This window comes from Vipera ursinii (genome assembly GCF_947247035.1).
Source record: "Vipera ursinii genome assembly, chromosome: 1".
Lineage (NCBI taxonomy): Eukaryota > Metazoa > Chordata > Lepidosauria > Squamata > Viperidae > Vipera > Vipera ursinii.
The window spans coordinates 67764846-67786170 of record NC_139512.1 but is presented as its reverse complement, the minus strand read 5'-3'; the positions used below and the strand labels follow the sequence as shown (position 1 = coordinate 67786170).

General features: G+C 44.2%; 1 protein-coding gene across 2 annotated transcripts in view; it reads left to right on the top strand.

The window, feature by feature from the left end:
- LOC310642305 (cytosolic phospholipase A2 epsilon-like) overlaps window positions 1–21325 on the top strand; it is a 30634-nt gene that overhangs the window by 3277 nt on the left and 6032 nt on the right. For both annotated transcript variants that reach the window (XM_083365927.1, XM_083365926.1), the window contains 4 exons: window positions 2266–2380; window positions 3584–3721; window positions 18233–18343; window positions 20392–20583. In XM_083365927.1, the coding sequence (XP_083222053.1) occupies window positions 2266–2380; window positions 3584–3721; window positions 18233–18343; window positions 20392–20583 (556 nt within the window). The remainder of the gene's footprint in view (window positions 1–2265; window positions 2381–3583; window positions 3722–18232; window positions 18344–20391; window positions 20584–21325) is intronic.

Here is a 21325-nt window from a genome sequence, read left to right as displayed (position 1 = left end):
GTTAAATGGTTCTGACAGAAGTCTCAATATACATGCTGGAAGATCAAAGCAATGCAAGCAACATCATAGTAATTTGAATGGGCACTGTACAAACCTGGTATGGGTTGAGAGTGCCTGGGCCGATCCCACCCTCAAAAGTTTACATTCACATTATGCTTATATAATCTTCGGAATCACATTTTTTTAATTTCTAGAACTCATCCAACCCTTTTAACAAGTACGGTGAATATTAACATGCATTCATTGATATGTTCACTTTCTGCCACTTTACCCCTTAAAACTTTCCTAAAAACTCAATGCCGTAGAAAAGGGAACGCTGTAGATACCTTATCCCAGGTTACAATTAATATATAGAAAAGGGAAGAGAACTGAGAGGGATACACAAATTAATATACACTGATGTTAACTTTTTCATAACGAAGTTATGCATTTACACAAGGTCCATGTGTAATATTTTAGGGAAACTGTTTTAAGAATGAGACAAGCCAACTTTTTCTTAGCTTTTATATGACTGCAGAAATGTGATTCAGGGCAGCATATAATAAAAACAAAAACACAATAGAAACCATGCCAGGAAATCACATAGGTAAACATATATTGCAGGTGGAGCTTGTCTAACACCTTGGCCCCAGTGCCCAAGAGAACGTCCACCTTATCAAACCTTCCTAAGAGTTAAGAGAGTGACGGCTGGTTTAATCTCAGGGGAGATAATAGCAAAAGCACACCTCCCAAGTCCCATCAGATGACATTATTTTGAGGAAGTCACTGGGCCATATCCCTTCTGTTGGACACCAGGCAATCTGGCAGATAAAATGGCAGATAATCACAGTGAGATGGAGAAGGAAAACCTAGTACCTTACTTAGAACTAAGTGAATGTGGACTTCAATTTTTTCCAGTCTTTTTTCTGATGATATAATTGGGAGAAATATTACTAGAATTCCCCAACAATGGGGTGTTTAGGATTCAAAAGGGGCAGTTAAAATATTATCAAAAATCTATCTTCTAAGAAGTAGTTTTTAGTTATTTTTAAATGGATTCTTTTAATACTGTTAGCCCCAACTAATGGGCTAAGAGGTGAAGGTGGGTATAAGAGTCAAGTTTATTGTTTTCTTCGGCAATTTGAATATGTTAGATGGAACAGGGCCTACCATGTGGGAATGATGGGAGACAGGAGGAAGAGCCACAAACTAGACTACCATCATGTAAAAGATAGCTCAGCTAATAGAAGGGGGAGTATGGGAAGCATTTCAGAAAAGACCCTTCCACGGTTTCTAGAGAGGAGAGAAGAAGAGAAAAACTTTCAATCTTATAAGATTATGTCAACATAGCCTTACAATAGGGACGCGATGGCTCAGTAGGTTAGGATGCTGAGCTTGTTGATCAGAAGGTCGCCAGTTTGGCGGGTCGAATCCTGAGTACCACATAGAAGAGTGAGCGCCTGTTACTCATCCCAGCTTCTGCCAACCTAGCAGTTTGAAAGCAAGTAAAAAAATGCAAGTAGAAAAATAGGGACCACGACGGTGGGAAGGTAACAGCGTTCCGTGTGCCTTTGGCATCTAGTCATGCCGGCCACATGACCACGGAGACATCCTCAGACAAGCGCTGGCTCTTCGGCTTTGAAATGGAGATGAGCACTGGCCCCTAGAGTCGGAAACGACTAGCACGCATGTGCAGGGGAACCTTTACGTTTACCTTTAGCCTTACAATAAAAGTAGAGTTAGTCCTCATAGTTGTGCTTCTTGTATGGAACTGAAGAAGCTTCTTGGGTGAGAAGCAAAACATTTTCAAAGGAAAAAAAACAAGAAAGCCCAGTTGCCTTTTGGAAAAAGCACTTTTGGCACAACATGACCTGGATGATTGAGAATCTCCATAGACATTCTTGTCTGGACTAGCTCAAAAGGCTAACACCATGCTATTCACGGGTGATATTTTACCACATATACTCCAAGTGGTCTGAAATTCTCCCAGCAGCTTGGGTAGAGTTCCCAATAAACAAAATGTCAAAGAATTTTCTTAAAATGGTTTTCAGAGAAATTTTTGGTCAATTCTGTTCTTTTCAATGAACCCAGATGAAATGTGAAAGGAATAAACAATGTGAGAATTTGTTCCAGAAATGAATCAAATATAATAATAACAACAACAACCTTATTGTTATATATGAGGAGAATGAAATTAAAATTAGGATTCTTCTTCTGATTCTTTCTAGTTCCAGTAGGATTAAATCTATAACATTTTTGTGGTTTGTTGTTGGTTTATTTTTACAGAGATGTAGCAGCACACTTTCAGAGCAGAAGCATGCCCTGAATCATGCTCAGAATCCTCTACCAATGTATATAGTCCTCAACACCAGGGACAAATATAGCCTTCAAGAATTTAAAGGTAGCATTACCCATATTGTTGATTGTGACGCAATAATAAAAGGGGTTGTTGATCTGCCAAGAAAGCCAAACATTTATTTCATTTTAATATCTACCACAGTGGTGCTGTTATTGGTCTAAACTAGAGCCAATAAAGGAGTCTCAATTCCATCATATATATTATTCTTTTAAATGAATGGTGAACATTCTGCCCTGTTCCCTACTTCTTCTGCCTCTTTCCCTCTTATGAGATCTTCTGCAGAAATGAAGATGTAATGCATTGCTTTATCTTGCAAAACTTCAAAAAGCAAGATATCTCTTTATAACTGCGTATTAAATTGGGGGAAAGGAAGAATATAAATTGGAGTCAGAAAACGAGGAAGAAAAAGATAAATATATAAGAGGACGTGTGGAATGAGATAAATTATGGATGGACCACCCAAGTATCTATATATATATATATATATTTAGTCGTTTCAGCCATAACATGGTTGTACACACATTCTCAGAACATAGGATATCTTTAATATATTGATTATTTTTCTCAGTTTGTTCCAGCCATTGGCTCATGGAAAAAGGAAGGGAATTAATGGATTTTTGGATTTTGGACAATTGCCAGTAGACATCTGAGATGAGTAAATTGGGTTTGACAGTAAGGCTTTTTGGTTTTGGCAATTAAGAGAAAAGCTGCTGTGAGCATGAAGGAGCAGCAAGAGGAAATGATTAATTTTAATATCATTGTTCTCTCTAAGTTTTCAGTTACTGCAATGATAATGGACAGTAGAACTATCTGATACAAAAAAAAGACTTTGGAGAGCATCTGCAAATGTAAATCTCAACAGGAAAACGTGGGACATTAATTCAAGAGCCAACATAAATACCATAGACTCTCATGTAAACTAATAGGCAGGATTGTCACCTTCTTGCTCTTATGATTTTTTGATTCCTGATGACCTGATGGATTAGAGGGGAATAAAAAACAGTGTGAAGATTGATCCTGGGCACTTAATTATTGGTTCATCTTTTCAGGGCTATTCATTATTCCATTTCTCCCCATGTATTTTTGTATACTTAGCTTGGTGAAAATACAGCCAAAAAACCCCAACTCATAAGTATTAAATTTAAAAGGCTACCGGTAATTTAGTTACATTCAACCATTTGCAAAATCACACTTTGCAAAGCCAGTGTTTCATTTGAACCTGTAACTCATATGATTTTGTTGTAGAGTGGATGGAATTCAATCCTTTTGAGGTTGGATTGTTAAAATACGGGGCCTACATTCGTGCTGAAGACTATGGAAGCAAATTCTTCATGGGTCGGGTAACGAAGAAGATCCCAGAATCTCCAATCTGCTTCATGAAAGGTGCCTTTCAAGATCTTTACCCTTTTTTTTAAATATATACAAACTTCTGGAAAATAGTTTTCACAAAGCAGTCTACAACTTTCTAAAATAACATTTTGACTAATTAAAGATTAAAAATGTATTGGTGTTTCTAAACTATCCATATACATTACATGAAACAATGGCATTTCTTTTCAGAAATTCTGGTTCCACATGTCTGAGAGTTGCCAAAAACAAGGATGAAAACAAAAATCAACAAAGTTGATTGTTTTAGACTGTAATCTAAAGCAAGAGGGGGGAGAGAGGCATATAGTCCCCTAGAGAACATAGGATAATTCAAGGGAGTCACAGGAGAAAAACATGGAACGGGGGGGCACATTTTGAGGAGACACAGAAAAGCAAAAACCTATATTGCTTTCTTGCTTTGTTGCTCAATCAATCAATCAATCAATCAATCAATTTTGATAGCTGCCCATCTAAGTCAATGACTCTTGATAGCTTACAATTATTACAAACATGTCTTGCTGATGCCTGAAAACACACCAGTTATTTTCCCATGCCCATATCCAGCCGTGGCACCTGGACAGGTGGAACAAAGAAGGAAAACAAGGTCAGAAGGGGGCCACAATCAAGATAAGGTTGAGGAAGACTGCTGCAAAGCATTTTCAGTTTCTTCCAATGTTGTACCATAAATGTGACAAGTTGGCACTGTCGTTGGTGGTTGTGAACAATAACAGATCACACTCAATAGTACAATAGCATCCTGCTTAAGGCAGTTCTGTATGGGTGCATTCCTTTTGTCCTTTTAATATGCTTTTAGGGAGAAAACATGAATGAACAGAAAATAACTTTCTTTTCCCTTGAGTCTGTCATTTTCAACTGTGATAAAGATAAGTAAAGACTGCCTCCTTGTGGCAGTTAGGCTAGAATCTAAATTAGTCACAGGGCTGATTCACATAGTTTTAGGTACTATTTGAATGCTGTTAGGATCAATTTGGAGACCCAGGAATTCTGTTGAAGAAACCCCAATACTACACTTGTTAGTTTTTAATTTGAGGCCTGCTTCACGAAGTCTCTGCAAGACAGACCTGAGCCTATTGGCCAACACTTCTGGGGATTCCCCTGCAATAAGAACATCATCAAAATAAGGGCAGACACCCTGAATACCCTTGAGTGTACACTCCATGATTCCCTGAAAAATACCCAGTGCAACACTGACTCCAAACTGTAAGCGTTTACTTTGAAAGCCCCCCTGTGAGTCACGATTGTTTGAGCCGTGGCTGTGGCCTCATCAACTGGCAATTGCTGATAGACCTGTGCTAAATCAAGTTTAGCAAAAATAGTACCCTCTTGCAAGGAGGCTAAAATATGATTGATCACTGGGACCGGATAAGCGTGTTGCTTGAGGGCTTTATTTAGAGTGCATTTATAGTCAGCACAAATGTGAATTTCCCCGTTGGCTTTAAGTGGGGTGACTATAGGAGTTTCCCACTCCCCACCATCAACAGGCTGTAACATGCCCTGTTCTACAAGCTTATAGATTTTGGAATCAATTTTATGTTTTAAGGCAAAGGGGACTCTATGAGGCTTAACCCTGATTGGAACTACATTGGGATCTAACTTAAATGAGATAGGTGGGCCTGAGTTGAATCAAAAACATCTGCATATTCCTCGCATACTGACGCAAGGTCTACAGTTTGTGTCCGGTTTATGCCAGTAATCTGAATACCTAAGGCATCAAACCAATCGAGTCCAATGAGACTCATTCTCTGGCCCCCTACTACTATTATATCCAGGTGCCCCAAAAACCCCTTAAACTTTACCAACAAAGTGGCTTCTCCCATGACTTTAACGTGAGCATTTTGAAAATCCGTTAGGATTATATGTGAGGGTCTTAGTTTGGCCCAATTGTTACTGCGCCTACACACAAAGTTAAAAGTGTCTTGAGAAATAATTGAAACTGCAGAACCAGAGTCCAATTCCATCTTACATGGAACTCCTTGTAGCTCTCATGAGCTTAAATTTGGGCTTGAGGGGGCGTCAAGCCCTGGTGCAGCATACACTTCTACAGCTTCTGAGAAAACCCACACTAGCTGGACCCTGGGCCCCAGTACTACCTCTCCTAGTCAGTTCTTCCAACTGGTGTTTGGGTGGCCGGTCTCTCTGGTGGGCTCTGCAAACCACTGCTATGTGGCCTGTCCCTTCCCCAAGCTCTGCACGTAGCTGATCGAAATCTGCAGTTGGCCTGAAAATGGTTGCCGCTGCACCCCTTACATCTCGGTAAGAGAACTGCCTTGTAACTATCCTCTCGCTGCTGGCTGTTGCGGTGTTGCGCGTTGGATTGCTTTTGGAGTCGGGTGATTTCAGGTTCTTCTTCCTTGGAAGATTCTTCAGTGCATTTGGTGTCCTCATGGTGGACCGTTTCTTCAAACTTTGTCACTTTGGCGGGCTGCACTGTTTGAACTGCGCACCCGGCAGCTTCATCAGCCATCACCTCATCTTGTGCTTCAGAAAACGTTATTTTTGGCCTAGCAAAGAGTCTCTGCTGAAGTGTTCTGTCCCATAGGCCACAGATGAGCCTATCTTGTAGTCACTCTTCTAAATTTGAAAATTTGCAAAGGCATGCGGCCTGCCTCAGGCCCGCTATGAACTCTGAAGCTGATTTACCTGGTTGCTGCACTCTTTGGTCGAACTTGAACTGCCAAGCCATTTCAGACATCTTAGGCTGGAAATGTTCAGTTAGCTTCTTTTTGAGGTCTGCGTAGGAGACTGCTTCGATCGGTGTCAGCGGGAAAAGGTTCTCGGCCAAATCAAAGGTTGCTGGGCCACACATGCAGAGTAGCGTTGCGGCCTTCAGTCCTTCTTCCACGATCTGATTGGCCCTGAGGTAGTTTTCTACTTGTGATAGATATGATGGCCATTCCTCCGGGTGTTTCATGTCAAATTCTCTCAGCTTCCTGACCTTCAACATTCTTTTGTTGGTTCCTGCATTCTTCCGGATCCTGCTCCAGGCTCAGGGAATGAGTCCACTGAGCATGAGGTCGCTAGAGTAGCTAGCTAGCTGACCTTGGGGGGGAATGCCTTTTCCCTCTGGCGTGCGCTGCCTTTCCCTTGTAGACTTCAACTCTTAATTGGTGAAGCAGGATCCCACCTTCGTCACCACTGTTCGTCACCACTTCGTCACCACTGTGATCCCACCTTCGTCACCACTGTTCGCCACCACTTCGTCACCACTGTGGGTTCTTTGGCGCAGGAATGATGACGCATAGCTGAGTACAAGGTAACTCATAGTTTATTTCGTGCAGAAACTGTACTGGGGAAAAGGCTGCAGCTAGCTGCAATATATAGTCTAGCCCCTAGGCAGCAGCCAATAGGTTTGAACCAACCATTGCCACCTGGAGAGAGCCAATTGCAGCACAGGAGACTTGTAGTTTGGGTTGCTGGAGAGCCGTTAGCTGCTCCAGCAACCCACGTGGTTTCCTTCAAGAGCCCAGTACATAACAATGGCCTTTTTAAAAAAAAACAAATTCAGCAGCAAACAGTAAAATCTGGACTTTCTTCCCTGTCCTTTTCCTCCTGCCAGGTTCATTGATGGACCTATGACAGTGCACTTTTTAAAAATTCACCTTGGTTTCAGATGAAATTGACAAGAATTGTGCTACTTTCCCATTCAAGCCTAAGTGATAGGAAAAAAATGGTAAAAACTGAAATTTTCTCTTTCCTCCACTTTTATTAATTCAGAGAAAGTAAGGAAGCAGGAAAATCCTCCAATCAGGAACTCTGGTAAATATGCTCTGGACAAAAGACCAGGCCAGCACAGTGACCAAAATGAAGGAAGGGGTTTAAAACCAGAAAGGGATTTCTTAAGCCAACTTTATTTCCGGCAGATCTAGAAAGAGTGCAGAGAAGACTAATAAAAATGTTTAGGAGAGTGGAGGCTAAAACACATGAAGAACAGTTGCAGAAATTGGGTATGTCCAGTTTAATGAAAAGAAAGACTAGGAGTGACATGATAGCAGTGTTCCAATATCTAAAGAGCTGCCACAAAGAAAAGGGGATCAATCTATTAATCACCAATTAATCAGTGGAATGGTTTGCATCCAGAAGTTGCGGTTTGCCTGAAATGTTATAGGATTTCCTGCCTGAGCTGGGAGTTGGACTAGAAGACCTCCAAGGCCCCTCCAACTCTATTATTCTGTTATTCTGTTATGCCAGGGCAACAAGCAGCTAAAGGCTGCATTGTGGAAAAGCCCACTCCATCATCGTTTCAGTCAGAGACCATAGTACTCAGCATGAGCATAAATAAAAGAACATTAGTACAGTGGTATAACCCCTTCATGGATTACTGCCTTGTCGTGGCGAAGGGGCTTGCGTAATTCAATGAAGCTATGAGCTATGCCGTGCAGGGCCACCCAAGACGGACAGGTCATAGCAGAGAGTTCTGACAAAACGTGATCCACTGGAGAAGGAAATGGCAACTCACTCCAGTATCTTTGCCATGAAAACCCTATGGACAGTACCAAAAGGCAAAACGATATGACGCTGGAAGATGAGCCCCTCAGGTCGGAAGGCGTCCAATATGCTACTGGGGAAGAGCAGAGGGCTAGTACTAGTAGCGCCAGAAAGAATGAAGCGACTGGGCCAAAGCCGAAAGGACGCTCAGCTGTGGATGTGTCTGGTGGTGAAAGGAAAGTCCGATGCTGTAAAGATTTTTTCTCCATAGGAACCTGGAATGTAAGATCCATGAATCAAGGAAAACTGGACGTGGTCAAACAAGAGATGACAAGACTGAACATTGACATCTTAGGTATCAGCGAACTAAAATGGACAGGAATGGGTGAATTTAATTCAGATGACCATCAGGTATACTACTGTGGGCAAGAATCCTTCAGAAGAAATGGAGTAGCCTTCATAGTCAATAAAAGAGTAGGAAAAGCAATACTGGGATACAATCCTCAAAATGACAGAATGATCTCAGTTCGAATCCAAGGCAAACCATTCAATATCACAGTAGTCCAAGTCTATGCCCCAACCACCAGTGCTGAAGAGGATGAAATTGACCAGTTCTATGAAGCACTACAGCACCTTATAGAACTAACACCAAAAAATGATGTTCTTATCATCATGGGGGATTGGAATGCTAAAGTAGGAAGCCAAAAGATAACTGGAATAACAGGCAAGTTTGGCCTTGGAGTGCAAAATGAAGCAGGGCACAGGCTGATAGAATTCTGTCAAGAGAATACGATGGTCATAGCAAACACTCTTTTCCAACAACCCAAGAGACGGCTCTACACATGGACATCACCAGATGGTCAACACAGAAATCAGATTGACTATATGCTCTGCAGCCAAAGATGGAGAAGCTCTATACAGTCGGTAAAAACAAGACCAGGAGCTGACTGTGGCTCAGACCATGAGCTTCTCCTTGCAAAGTTTAGGCTTAAACTGAAGAAAGTAGGGAAAAGCACTAGGCCAGTCAGGTATGAATTAAATCATATCCCTGTTGAATATACAGTAGAGGTGACAAATAGATTTAAGGAATTAGATCTGATAGACAGAGTGCCTGAAGAACTATGGACAGAGGTTCGTGACATTGTACAACAGGTAGCAACCAAAACCATCCCAAAGAAAAAGAAATGCAAGAAAGCAAAATGGCTGTCTGAGGAAGCTTTGCAAATAGCTGAGGAAAGGAGGGAAGCGAAAGGCAAGGGAGAAAAAGAAAGATACACCCAATTGAATGCAGAATTCCAGAGAATAGCTAGAAGAGATAAGAATGCCTTCTTAAATGAACAGTGCAAAGAAATAGAAGAAAACAATAGAATAGGGAGGACCAGAGATCTTTTCAAGAAAATTGGAGAAATGAAGGGAACGTTTAATGCAAAAATGGGCATGATAAAGGACCAAAATGGCAGGGACCTAACAGAGGCAGAAGAGATTAAGAAGAGGTGGCAAAATTACACAGAAGAACTATACAAGAATGAGCTTAACGTCCCTGATAATCACAATGAGGTGGTCACTGACCTCGAGCCAGACATCCTAGAATGTGAAGTGAAGTGGGCCTTAGAAAAGCTGAGCAACAACAAAGCTAGTGGAGGTGACAGTATTCCAGCTGAGCTATTCAAAATCTTAAAAGACAATGCAGTAAAAGTGCTACACTCAATTTGCCAGCAAATTTGGAAAACTCAACAGTGGCCACAGGATTGGAAAAGATCAGTTTACATTCCAATTTCTAAGAAAGGCAGTGCCAAAGAATGTTCAAACTATCGCACCATTGCACTCATTTCTCATGCTAGTAAAGTCATACTTAAAATCCTACAAGCTAGACTTCAGCAGTATGTGGATCGAGAACTACCAGAAGTGCAGGCAGGATTTCGAAGAGGCAGAGGAACTAGAGATCAAATTGCCAACATACGCTGGATCATGGAGAAAGCTAGGGAGTTCCAGAAAAACATCTACTTCTGCTTCATTGACTATGTAAAGCCTTTGATTGTGTGGATCATAACAAACTGTGGCAAGTTCTTAAAGAGATGGGAGTACCAGACCATCTTATTGGGCTCTTGAGAAACCTATATGCGGGTCAAGAAGCAACAGTGAGAACTGGACACGGAACCACTGATTGGTTCAAAATTGGGAAAGGAGTCCGGCAAGGCTGTATACTGTCGCCCTGCCTATTTAACTTATATGCAGAGCACATCATGAGAAAGGCAGGACTAGATGAATCAAAAGTTGGAATTAAGATTGCCGGAAGAAATATCAACAATCTAAGATACGCAGATGATACCACTCTAATGGCAGAAAGTGAAGAAGAACTAAAGAGCCTCTTGTTGCAGGTGAAGAAGGAGAGTGCAAAACTTGGGTTGAAACTTAACATTAAGAAAACCAAGATCATGGCATCTGGCCCTCTCAATTCCTGGCAAATAGATGGGGAAGAAATGGAGGTAGTGACAGATTTTATTTTCCTGGGCTCCAAGATCACTGCAGATGGGGACTGTAGCCAAGAAATTAAAAGACGCTTGCTCCTGGGGAGGAAAGCCATGGCAAATCTAGACAGCACACTAAAAAGCAGAGACATCACCCTGTCAACAAAAGTGCGTATAGTCAAGGCTATGGTCTTTCCAGTTGCAATGTATGGTAGTGAAAGTTGGACCATAAGAAAGGCTGAGCGCCAAAGAATTGAGGCCTTTGAACTGTGGTGCTGGAGAAGACTCCTGCGAGTCCCTTGGACTGCAAGGCGATCAAACCGGTCAGTCCTAGAGGAGATCAATCCTGACTGCTCTTTAGAAGGCCAGATCCTGAAGCTAAAACTCAAGTACTTTGGCCACCTAATGAGAAGGAAGGACTCCCTGGAGAAGAGCCTAACGCTGGGGAAGATCGAGGGCAATAGAAGAAGGGGACGACAGAGAATGAGGTGGCTGGATGGAGTCACTGAAGCAGTAGGCGTGAGCTTAAATGGACTCCAGAAGATGGTAGAGGACAGGAAGGCCTGGAGGAATATTGTCCATAGGGTCGCGATGGGTCGGACACGACTTCGCAGCTAACAACAACAACAGTGGTATAAACATAAATGTTATCAAAATGTACTGCTTAAAACTCACCCAGTTATTTCCCTTTTATATCCTTTATCAAAGCATATATTCCCCTTATTCTTGAGTAAAATTTCCTTACCTTATTTTTAAATTCTTTTAATCAGATAGGAAAAACAATGGCAGTGTATGTGGGGTATGTGTGTGTGTGTTGTTCCATTAACAAATCTCTTCCTTAAAAATAATGTATCTTTTTTGAAAGCCTGTGTACCAAGGGATAAAGCCAGGGCTACTCATTAAAATATTGTGGAGCAGGTGGCTGCTAGTGAATAGCGCTGGGAGAAAGAAATTAACAGAAATTGAAAAGTTTGGAAACTACAGTTTTCCCCCCAATGCCTGTAAATAGACTTGTACATAGTAAAAGAAATTCCCCGTCATCTCTGTTTCTGTGAAGCAATTGTCCTCCTTTAAAGACACACCCACACTGAGGTATGAAAGAGCCTGAGGCCCTGCTATGAAAGCATCTAAAAGATTCTCTAGTTTAGAGCTGTTCTGTTTTTTTTAAACTTTCTCCTTAAAATTTTTGATTTTGCTGAAGATTTAAAAATTGACTTCATGAACCAACAATACTGAAGATTCACGCAGAGGAACATATTTCTTCTATTGCTCTGATTATTAATATGGGTTATGCTGCTCTGGGCAGTTCCACAATGGTTTTAGCATTATCAATATTTTAATTACTACTGTATGTATGCTGTTGGATACTTTCAGTTCAGAAAGTCAGGCTGATGTAATGGTTAAGACACCAGGTTAGAATCCACGAGACTGTGAGTTTTGGCACGAAGCCAACTGGGTGACCCGGGGTCAGCCACTCTCTCTCATCTCTAGGAAAGAGGCAATGGCAAACCACTTACGGCAATGGCAAGCCACCATTTTCTTTTGCCAAAAAAACTGAAGAGACTTCTCCAAGGGATTTGCCGGGAGCCAGTAATGACTCAAAGGCACAACATTTTTAGTTCATTACTAAAATCAACTAAATGGATGATCAGGCTGTTCTTGAAAACTACCATGAGAAAAAGGCTGAGACATTTTTATTGGCTTCCAAATCTCTTGAAAATATTCTTTGATTCCTCTTAAATCAGAATAATATATTACTAATGTCCAATGGTAGTTACATTCTATTTTATGGAAGCTTATACTTTAATTGATATGAATGTCTGAGATCCCACAAACCTCTGATTTTGGCTTCATTCCTGCTTTGCACAAGCACTAATGTAGTTCCATTTTTTTCAAAAAGATATACAGTGAACTAGTAGGTTTAGGTTTAGGTTTTATTTAATTTATATACCGCCCTTCTCCCTGGGGACTCAGGGCGGTTCACAGGGCATATATAGTTACGATACAAAAGTTAAAATAAGATTAAACCAATGCCCAAATAAAAACAATAATACAATAATAAAAACAACTATTTTAAAAACCCATATTCCCCCATCAGGCCAGACCAGCTAATTCGAATAAATGGGTCTTCAGGCCGCGACAGAAGGTTCGGAGGTCTGATGTCATCCGGAGCTCCACCGGCAGTTGATTCCAAAGTGCTGGAGCGCCCACAGAGAAGGCCCTCCCCCTGGGGGCCACCAGTCGGCATTCTCTGACCGGAGGCACCCTGAGGAGGCCCTCTCTGTGGGAACGCACAGGGCGGAGGGGAGTTGATGCCGGCAGCAGGTGGTCCCTGAGGTAACCCGGACCCATGCCATGTAAGGACTTGAAGATCATAACCAAGACCTTGAACCTCACCCGGAAGGCAACTGGTAGCCAATGCAGCTCGCGGAGCAAAGGTGTAACATGGGAGTACCGGGAAACTCCCAAGACAACTCTCGCGGCCGCATTCTGTACCAGTTGGAGCCTCCGAGTGGTCTTCAAGGGAAGCCCCATGTAGAGAGCATTACAGTAGTCAAGGCGAGAGGTCACGAGCGCATGAGTGACCGTGCACAGGGCATCCCGGTCCAGATAGGGCCGCAACTGGTGCACCAGGCGAACCTGGGCGAAAGCCCCCCTAGTCACGGCCACTATATGGTCTTCCAGGGTTAGCCGTGAATCTAGGAGGACTCCCAAGTTGCGAGCCCTATCCACGGGGTAAGAGCTCACCCCCCATAGAAAGAGATGGAACATTTTGAATGTCCCGGGATGCCAGAATGCACAGCCACTCAGTCTTGTCAGGGTTGAGTTGAAGTCTGTTCCTCCCCATCCAGACCCGAACCGCCTCCAGGCAACGGGACATCACAGCGAGGGCATCACTGGGGTGGTTTGGGGTCGAAAAGAAAAGTTGGGTATCATCGGCATATTGATGATACCCAACTCCAAAACCACGAATGATCTCACCCAGCGGTTTCATGTAGATGTTGAACAGGAGAGGCGAGAGAACCGACCCCTGAGGAACTCCACAAACGAGAGACCTAGGGGCCGATCTCTGCCCCCCTGCCAACACCGACTGCGAGCGTCCCAGGAGATAGGAGGAGAACCACTGAAGAACTGTGCCTCCCACTCCCAATCCCCTGAGACGCCGCAGCAAGATACCATGGTCGATGGTATCGAAAGCCGCCGAGAGGTCTAATAGGACAAGGACAGAGGAATATCCCCTGTCCCGCGCCCTCCAGAGATCATTCACCAGAGCGACCAATGCCGTCTCCGTGCTGTACCCGGGCCTGAAACCCGATTGGTAGGGGTCCAGAAAATCCGCTTCATCCAGGACCAGAGGGAGCTGATGCGCCACCACACTCTCAACAACCTTTGCAAGAAAGCAAAGGTTGGAGACTGGACGAAAGTTGTTCAATCCAGCTGGGTCCAAGGCAGGCTTCTTGAGGAGAGGTCTCACCACCGCCTCCTTCAAGACGGTGGGGAAATAACCCTCACTCAAGGAAGCAGATATAACCGCCTGGAGCCAGCCTCGTGTCCTCTCCCTGGCTGCATAAACCAGCCAGGAAGGGCACGGGTCCAACAAACATGTGGAGGAGCTCAGCCTCCCCATAATCCTGTCCACTTCATCAGGGGTCACAGAATCAAACTCTTCCCAGGTAACATTGACAAGACCGCCCGTGTCCTGATCGCCTGACTCTGCCCAGTTGGAGTCCAAACCGGTCCGAATCCGAGCGATTTTATCCGACAGATGTTGACTAAATTCCTCGGCACGACCCTGCAAGGGATCCTCCCTCACCTCCTGATTAAGAAGTGAGCGAGTCACCCTAAACAGGGCGGCCGGGCGATTATCTGCGGACGCGATGAGGGTGGAGAAGTAATTATACCTCGCCACCCTCATCGCTGCGAGATAAGACCTAATATAGGTTCTTAACCGCAACCGGTCGGGTTCGGATCGGCTAGACCTCCAACGGCTCTCTAGGCCCCGTTTCCGACGCTTCATCTCCCGGAGCTCCGCGGAGAACCATGGAGCTCGCTGGGATCTGCGCCGGGTCAGGGGCCGCAAGGGTACAACCCGGTCAAGTGCCTCAGTGGCTGCCCTTTCCCAGGCTTCCACTAAGGCATCTGCCGAGCTGTGAGCAATGGAGGCAGGTGGGGACCCCAGCGCCGCTTGGAATCTATCAGGATCCATTAGGCGTCTGGGGCGGTACCATCTAATTGGCTCCGTACCCCCACGGCGGGGGGTGGCAAAGCGGAAGACCAGCCGCAGGAGATGATGATCGGTCCATGACAGGGGCATAATAAATGGAGAGCCCCCACCAAGATCATCCAACCACCGTCTAGATAAAAAAATCAGGTCAAGGGTGTGGCCTCCCTCATGAGTTGGTTCAGAAATTACTTGCGTCAGGTCCATGGCCGTCATGGAAGCCATGAACTCCCGAGCTAGCTCAGATGAACCTCCCAGGGATGGTAGATTGAAGTCTCCCAAAACTATAAGTTTGGGAAACTCAACCACCAACCCCGAGAGGATATCAAGCAGCTCAGGCAGGGCTGCCGCTGCGCGACTAGGCGAAATGTACACCAGCAGCAAGCCCAACTGCGCCCCAGAACCAAATCTCACCAAGAGAGACTCACACCCGACTATCTGAGAAACGGTGGTCTCCCGCGGACATAAGGTCTCCCTAATAGTGACCGCCACTCCCCCACCCCTACCATGAGCTCGTGGCCGGTGTAGCACCCGGAAGCCTGGTGGGCAGAGGTCAACCAAAGGGACCCCACCCTCTGGGCCCAACCAAGTCTCCGTGATGCAAGCTAGGTCCGCATGCTCACCCTCAACTAAATCCCTGATGAGGGGAGCTTTGTTAACCACGGACCTGGCATTCAGGTACACCAGCCGGAGCTCAGGAGGCTGCACATCCTCGCTCCCAGGACCTCGGGGAAGGAGCAGAGGGTCGGAGCGCCTCACCGCTTGCAAGTAGCGGAGACGGCCCTCCCGGTAGCGATACGGCCCCCTGTCTATCCGCCTGCTGCCATTCCCCGTCGTGGGAATTGGTAGTCCCACGACCCGCTCATGAGCCCCGGAGTCAACGACACCCCGTTCTCCCCCCGCGCGGTCAGACCCAAGTCTGGCCTGAACTATGGTTGATTGGCCACCCCCCATAGCCAGACAACCCCCCTCTCCCACCCCTCTCCCCAACCCCCTAAAAAATTTTGATAAAAAAATAATCAGGGGCCTCTTATTAAGTTTGTGTTGACGGCCCCTGCCCCTACCCAGCCATCTCTCAGGGTCCCAACACTCGGGCCCTTCATCGAAGTTAGGAGGATATAAAAAGGCGGGTCACACCCAGGAGAGGGGGGCACCCCTGAGGGCGAGCAAGTCCGTGCTAGTGTATTGTAGCATGTTGGTCCAGCAAGTCCAGGATAGGCAGTCCCAAGGATGATCATGTCCATAGGAGGGTCGAAGGCCGGAAAAGAAAATATCTGGATCCACACCCAACTGCACTGCCACTCAATTGGGTGCCCCAGTAAACAGGCCACCCCCGCCCTCTCACGGCAGGTTGCAACTCTGTTCCTGGGGGTGGTCAAAGATATACTCTGGGTAGGCCTGCCCCATAGAGCTCCCACCTCTATGGGGCTGCAGATGTAAAAGTCAGCCACTCTCCCACCGTGGCTGGTACCCAGGCCCGACCAAATCCAAAGGGGAGAGGGGGAGGTAGGCAAAGAGTTAATAAATGTAAATATTGAAGGCAGAAGGGTAAGCAGGTCAAGATAGAAAAGGTGGTCTGAAAGCATCATCACCGCCGCTAAAACGGTCCAAAAGCGGTGTAAAGACCACCTGTCACCATTGCTCCCTTGAAACGGTCCGAAGACGCCGTTGCCGACACAAGCGGTCTGAGGCAGCACAGAAAATATCATCGCCGTTGGGATAACTCGCAGTCGCCCTCTCCGCCGCCAAAACGGCCCGAGGGCGACAACGTCACTAAAAGCAGCCGGATGCAGCCTGGGGCAAGATGGAAACACCACCGCCGGCGAGAGGGGCCAAGAGCCCGGAGAACGCCGTAGCCAACCACCGGCCTCCACAAACGGCTCGAATAGGCCAGAAAACACTAGTGCCGCCAAAGTGGCCCAAAAACAAGTCAAATGTTGCCACTCGGGCCAGAAGGCCCCGGAAATGCCACCGCTTAGAGCTGGTCGCTGGGAACGGCCAAAGCCCACTGCTACCATCGCCGTCGTCGCCGGATGCAGGCCGTCTCCGCCACCGAATGCGGCCCAAAGGACCGCCGCCACCAGTGTCGACGCCCACGCCGTCACCGCCATCGCCGCCATCGCTGCCGCCGAGCCGGACCCACAGATGTCTCTCTCGCCGACCAAAGGCAGCCTGAAGATGTTGAAGGCGGCCCGAAATGGCCCGGGGAAGCAAAAAACGCCGCCGCCGAGCGCGGCCCGAAAAAACCGCCGCCGCCGCCAGTGCCCAGGCCGCCGCCCACGCCGCCGCCGCCATTCCCGCCGCCAGAACGAACCCGCAGGCGTCCTCCATCGACCAAGAACAGCCCAAGAACGCCGAGGCAGCCCAAAGCGGTCCGGAGCAGCAGCAAGAAACACCGGAGCAGCAACAGGGAACGCCGGAGGCGGCCACAAACAGCTGAGGACGGTCCGAAGAAGACAAGCGGCAAGCGGCAGAGGCAAACGGAAGGCAGACAGCAAAGGCGAACGTATGGAGAAGGCGACGGATGGAGAGGAGCAGAGCCAGCAGACCAAGTAGGATTTCAAATGGTTCACTGCCAGCTTAGTCGGCCACTAACTGCCCCAGTGCCTATAAACCCCCAATCCCCATCCCAGAGAGCCTAACGGCTCCTGAGGGGCTCCAAAGGGACGCCTAATGACTGGAGTTCGCGGAGCTCAATCAAGCACGTCCGCCATCTTCAGTAAGCAGTGGGACTCGAACTGAGTACTGAGACCTTTCCTCTAAAAAGTCTATGTTTTATTGCTGAACAATTCCAATCTAATTTTTTAATATATATGCATGTGTGTTTTTAATGTTTTAATAATTATTTGTGAGGAAGATGGGCAGTTTCTAAATTTGATAAATAAATCAAAGTAAATAAATCTTATTATTCAACAATCCAAATTGTTTCACAGACCTCCAACAGCTGATGTTTAAATTGCTAAAAATCATTCAAAATTGCCTCTCTGGGGACTGGGGGGGGCAACATTCTTATGGATGTTTAGGGATCTGAGGTGGAAGTTTGCTCTGTCCGCCTTAGAGAGCGAGACATTTTCATGAGAGCCACAAGACTGTAGTCTTAACATTCAATTAGAACTATTTGGAAAACAGACCTTTTGATGTATACCAGAGGTCACCAACCTTTTGAGCACCAGGGACCAGTTCTGCGGAGAGAGATTTTTCTGCGGACCAGAGGGGACATGGTTTCATGTACTGCCTGCATCCTGCAGATGGGGCTTTGCTTGTTTGCATTGACTGGTTTCTGGCATGTCGCAGCCTGGTGCTGGTCCACGGACCAGGAGTTGGGGACCCTTGATGTATACAGTTCAGAACTATAATAGAATATCTTACTAACTCTTGATCTTTCTTTAGGTATGTGGAGTAATGTGTTTTCCTACAACCTCTTGGATGCCTGGCATGGAATTGAGAGTTCAGAAGACAGTTTTTGGTACAGCCATATCCAAGACAAAATAAAGCAAATAGGTTAGTAAAATACTACTCACTTTAAATTTGATTATGGATTTTAATTATTTAGTTTATACAATAACTTTCTAGTCCTGAGTATCAATTCTAGTGATAAAATCCTGGGTGTAGATTTCCATTAAGTGAATTCAAAGCAAAAAGTTAATTCTAAAATGTAATGAAAAAGACCAGAGATTGAGAAACACTACTATAGAATAATGACAAATAATGACAACTGAAAAATAATGGATTTAAGCTAGCAATTAAAGATTAATAAACATGCTGTAACCTCCTTCTTCATCTGACCAGATTCTAATCTCAGAATTGCATTAGATATGCATTTTTGAACTTGGAACACCATTCCTATAAACTTATTTTGGATAGTTTCCCTCTATGTATTGTTTAGAAAGGAGCGTAGATGTGAAACATGGAACAAATGAGCCAGTGATTTGGCTGTGAATAATTTGAGAAGTGTAAGGGATATGTTCTCCACCTCTTGTGCAGAAGAATCTTAAGACAGCTGAAGAAGGATTTTTTTTTGAGTCTGTGCATCCTCTATGTTGACGTGTGAGTTCCATGTACAGGAATTTGAGTTTTAAAAGGCAATCTAAATATTTGAAAAGTCTCACCTGCTCAATCTTTGCCCTTCTATTGCTTAGTGAAGCTTACTGAATATTTTTTTTTTAGCAAAGACCATTATTTTGGTCTTCTGGAAGTTTAGAACAAGGTGATGTTCATTGCAGTAGCACACAAGGCTTTTGAGTGTGCACCAAAAACCAATGGGGGTCCTTGAAATGATGGCTATGTCATCTGCATAAAGCAGAAGTAGAACATGCATTTCTGTTATTCCAAGCAGATGGAAGTTTGGATCAAAAGTTCTTTTGCTAATTAGTTGGTTGACCCATAAAAGAGAGAGAGAGAGAGCATCCATGCCTGACTCTACTGTGCACAGAGATTGTCTGAAATTAGACTCTTGTGGATTGAATCTTACTTTGATTCATAAGAATAGTGTTTTGATACAATTCATGGATTAGGAACAATAGCATCATGATGTCCAGTCCCCTTAGTTGATGTCCAGTCCCCTTAGTTTTTCCCATAGAAAGGATCTTGAGCTTGAGTCCAATGCTGACTTGAAGATGGCAAAAGCCACATACAGAGAAACACAAAATTGTCTACTGTATTTATCAATCAGTACAATAAATATCATTATACAAGTCTAATATCAACTAGCCAGCTCTGTATCATGCCTGATTACACCCAAAAAAGCTTCATTCACCAACCATGTGGACAGCTGCAGGAGTTTTATTTCACACACAGTCAGAGAATAGCCTACCTATTATATTAATTATGTATATTTATATGTATACAGTATATGAACAAATATACATACACACATACAGGCACACGATCTCTCCCTTCTTCCCTCCCTCTCCCCTCTCATATAGGGTATACCAGGGGTCAGCAACCTGAAACAGTGAAAGAGCCACTCGGAACCGGTTCCCTCACAAAATGAAAAACTGGGAGCCGCAAAAAATATCTGCGCATGCGCATACATGCACACATGCACAGAACAGGGTTTGACTGAAGAGTGGAGCCAAGGCGAGATATGCACCTACCCTGCATATTTGAATTGATTGGTTGAACTTTTTTAGTCCCACTTTTATTTTTTTTTTACTGCACATGGCAGAGGACTGGGAGCCGCAGGAGACGGCTGAAAGAGCCGCATGTGGCTCCGGAGCCGCGGGTTGCAGACCTGTGGGGTATACCAAAAGTTGAGCTCCATAGGCCAATCACAATACGTTTTACTCTTTTTTCCCCCCACAGAAACTGCTACTGAATTCAGAACTGTTCAAAAGTCAAGCAACAAGAGTGTTTAGAAGAAAATGGAAACCAATTCAAAACATTTTTAATATACAGAAATGCATATAATAAATGTTCTATGGGGCTTGGCTTTTGGTACACTTTGAAGTGATATAATCAATGATGAAAATTTTGCAATATGCATTAGTCTATCTTTTCCTCTTAGTCCTTGCTCCTCTAAACTAACCCATGTATCTTCTGTTCTTCAGAGGAAAAACCACCTCTCCCACCAGTAGCTGAAGCAGTGAAAACTTACCTGGTCACGCCTAGACATAAGATTATGAAGATAATTCGCGAAGTCTTAACAGAGCGTGTATCAACCTCAGAGGTCTACAATTTCTTAAATGGATTCCAATTAAACAATGGATATCTAGAGAATAAAAATTTTTATATATGGAAAGGTACATGGTAAACGCTAAGAAAATTTGTATCAGTTTGTTCATTAACGTGATGGTTGACTTGATTTTTTTTAAAAAAACGCAAGTGTTCATGCTAAAATATAGTTACTAAGCTGTCTAAAATTGGACATATCTCTCCCCTGAAAATAGCAATTGTCAAATAAACTACAATGGTTGGATTCTTCAAGCCAAATGAACTACATTAATAGCTTTGCACAATATGTGAACTTAGCAACTAAAATGAAGCATTTGAATTCCAAAGTAACAAAGAGTCGAATAAGTTCACAATCTGGCTCAGATATGTTACTGATATGTGATTTGGATAATTCTAATTCCACAATATATTAAATAAACAATAAAATAATATTGCTAAGGGTATTTGCAAGAACTGAAGAATATCACATACCAATGGGTAAGATTTCTAAGGAGTATGAAAGTATAGTTCTAGATGGAGACTAATTTAACAAAATATTCTTTTTCACATTTATCGTATACCACAGGGAATGTTTTTAAAAATTGGTAGTTAACTTTATTATGTTGAAAGTATAATGTGGGCGATATTGATTTGTCTGCTTTTGCCCATTTTTGTTTAATTTCCATGTATTTATTAATATGGTATTACAAATATGAATATAGTTTAAATCTGAATTCCTGAGATGTATTCACTTTATGTGCTGGCGATCTCTCAATATTATGTAAATACAGCTCATGTAGTCAAGGTTTAATGATGGGTGCAAAAAATAGA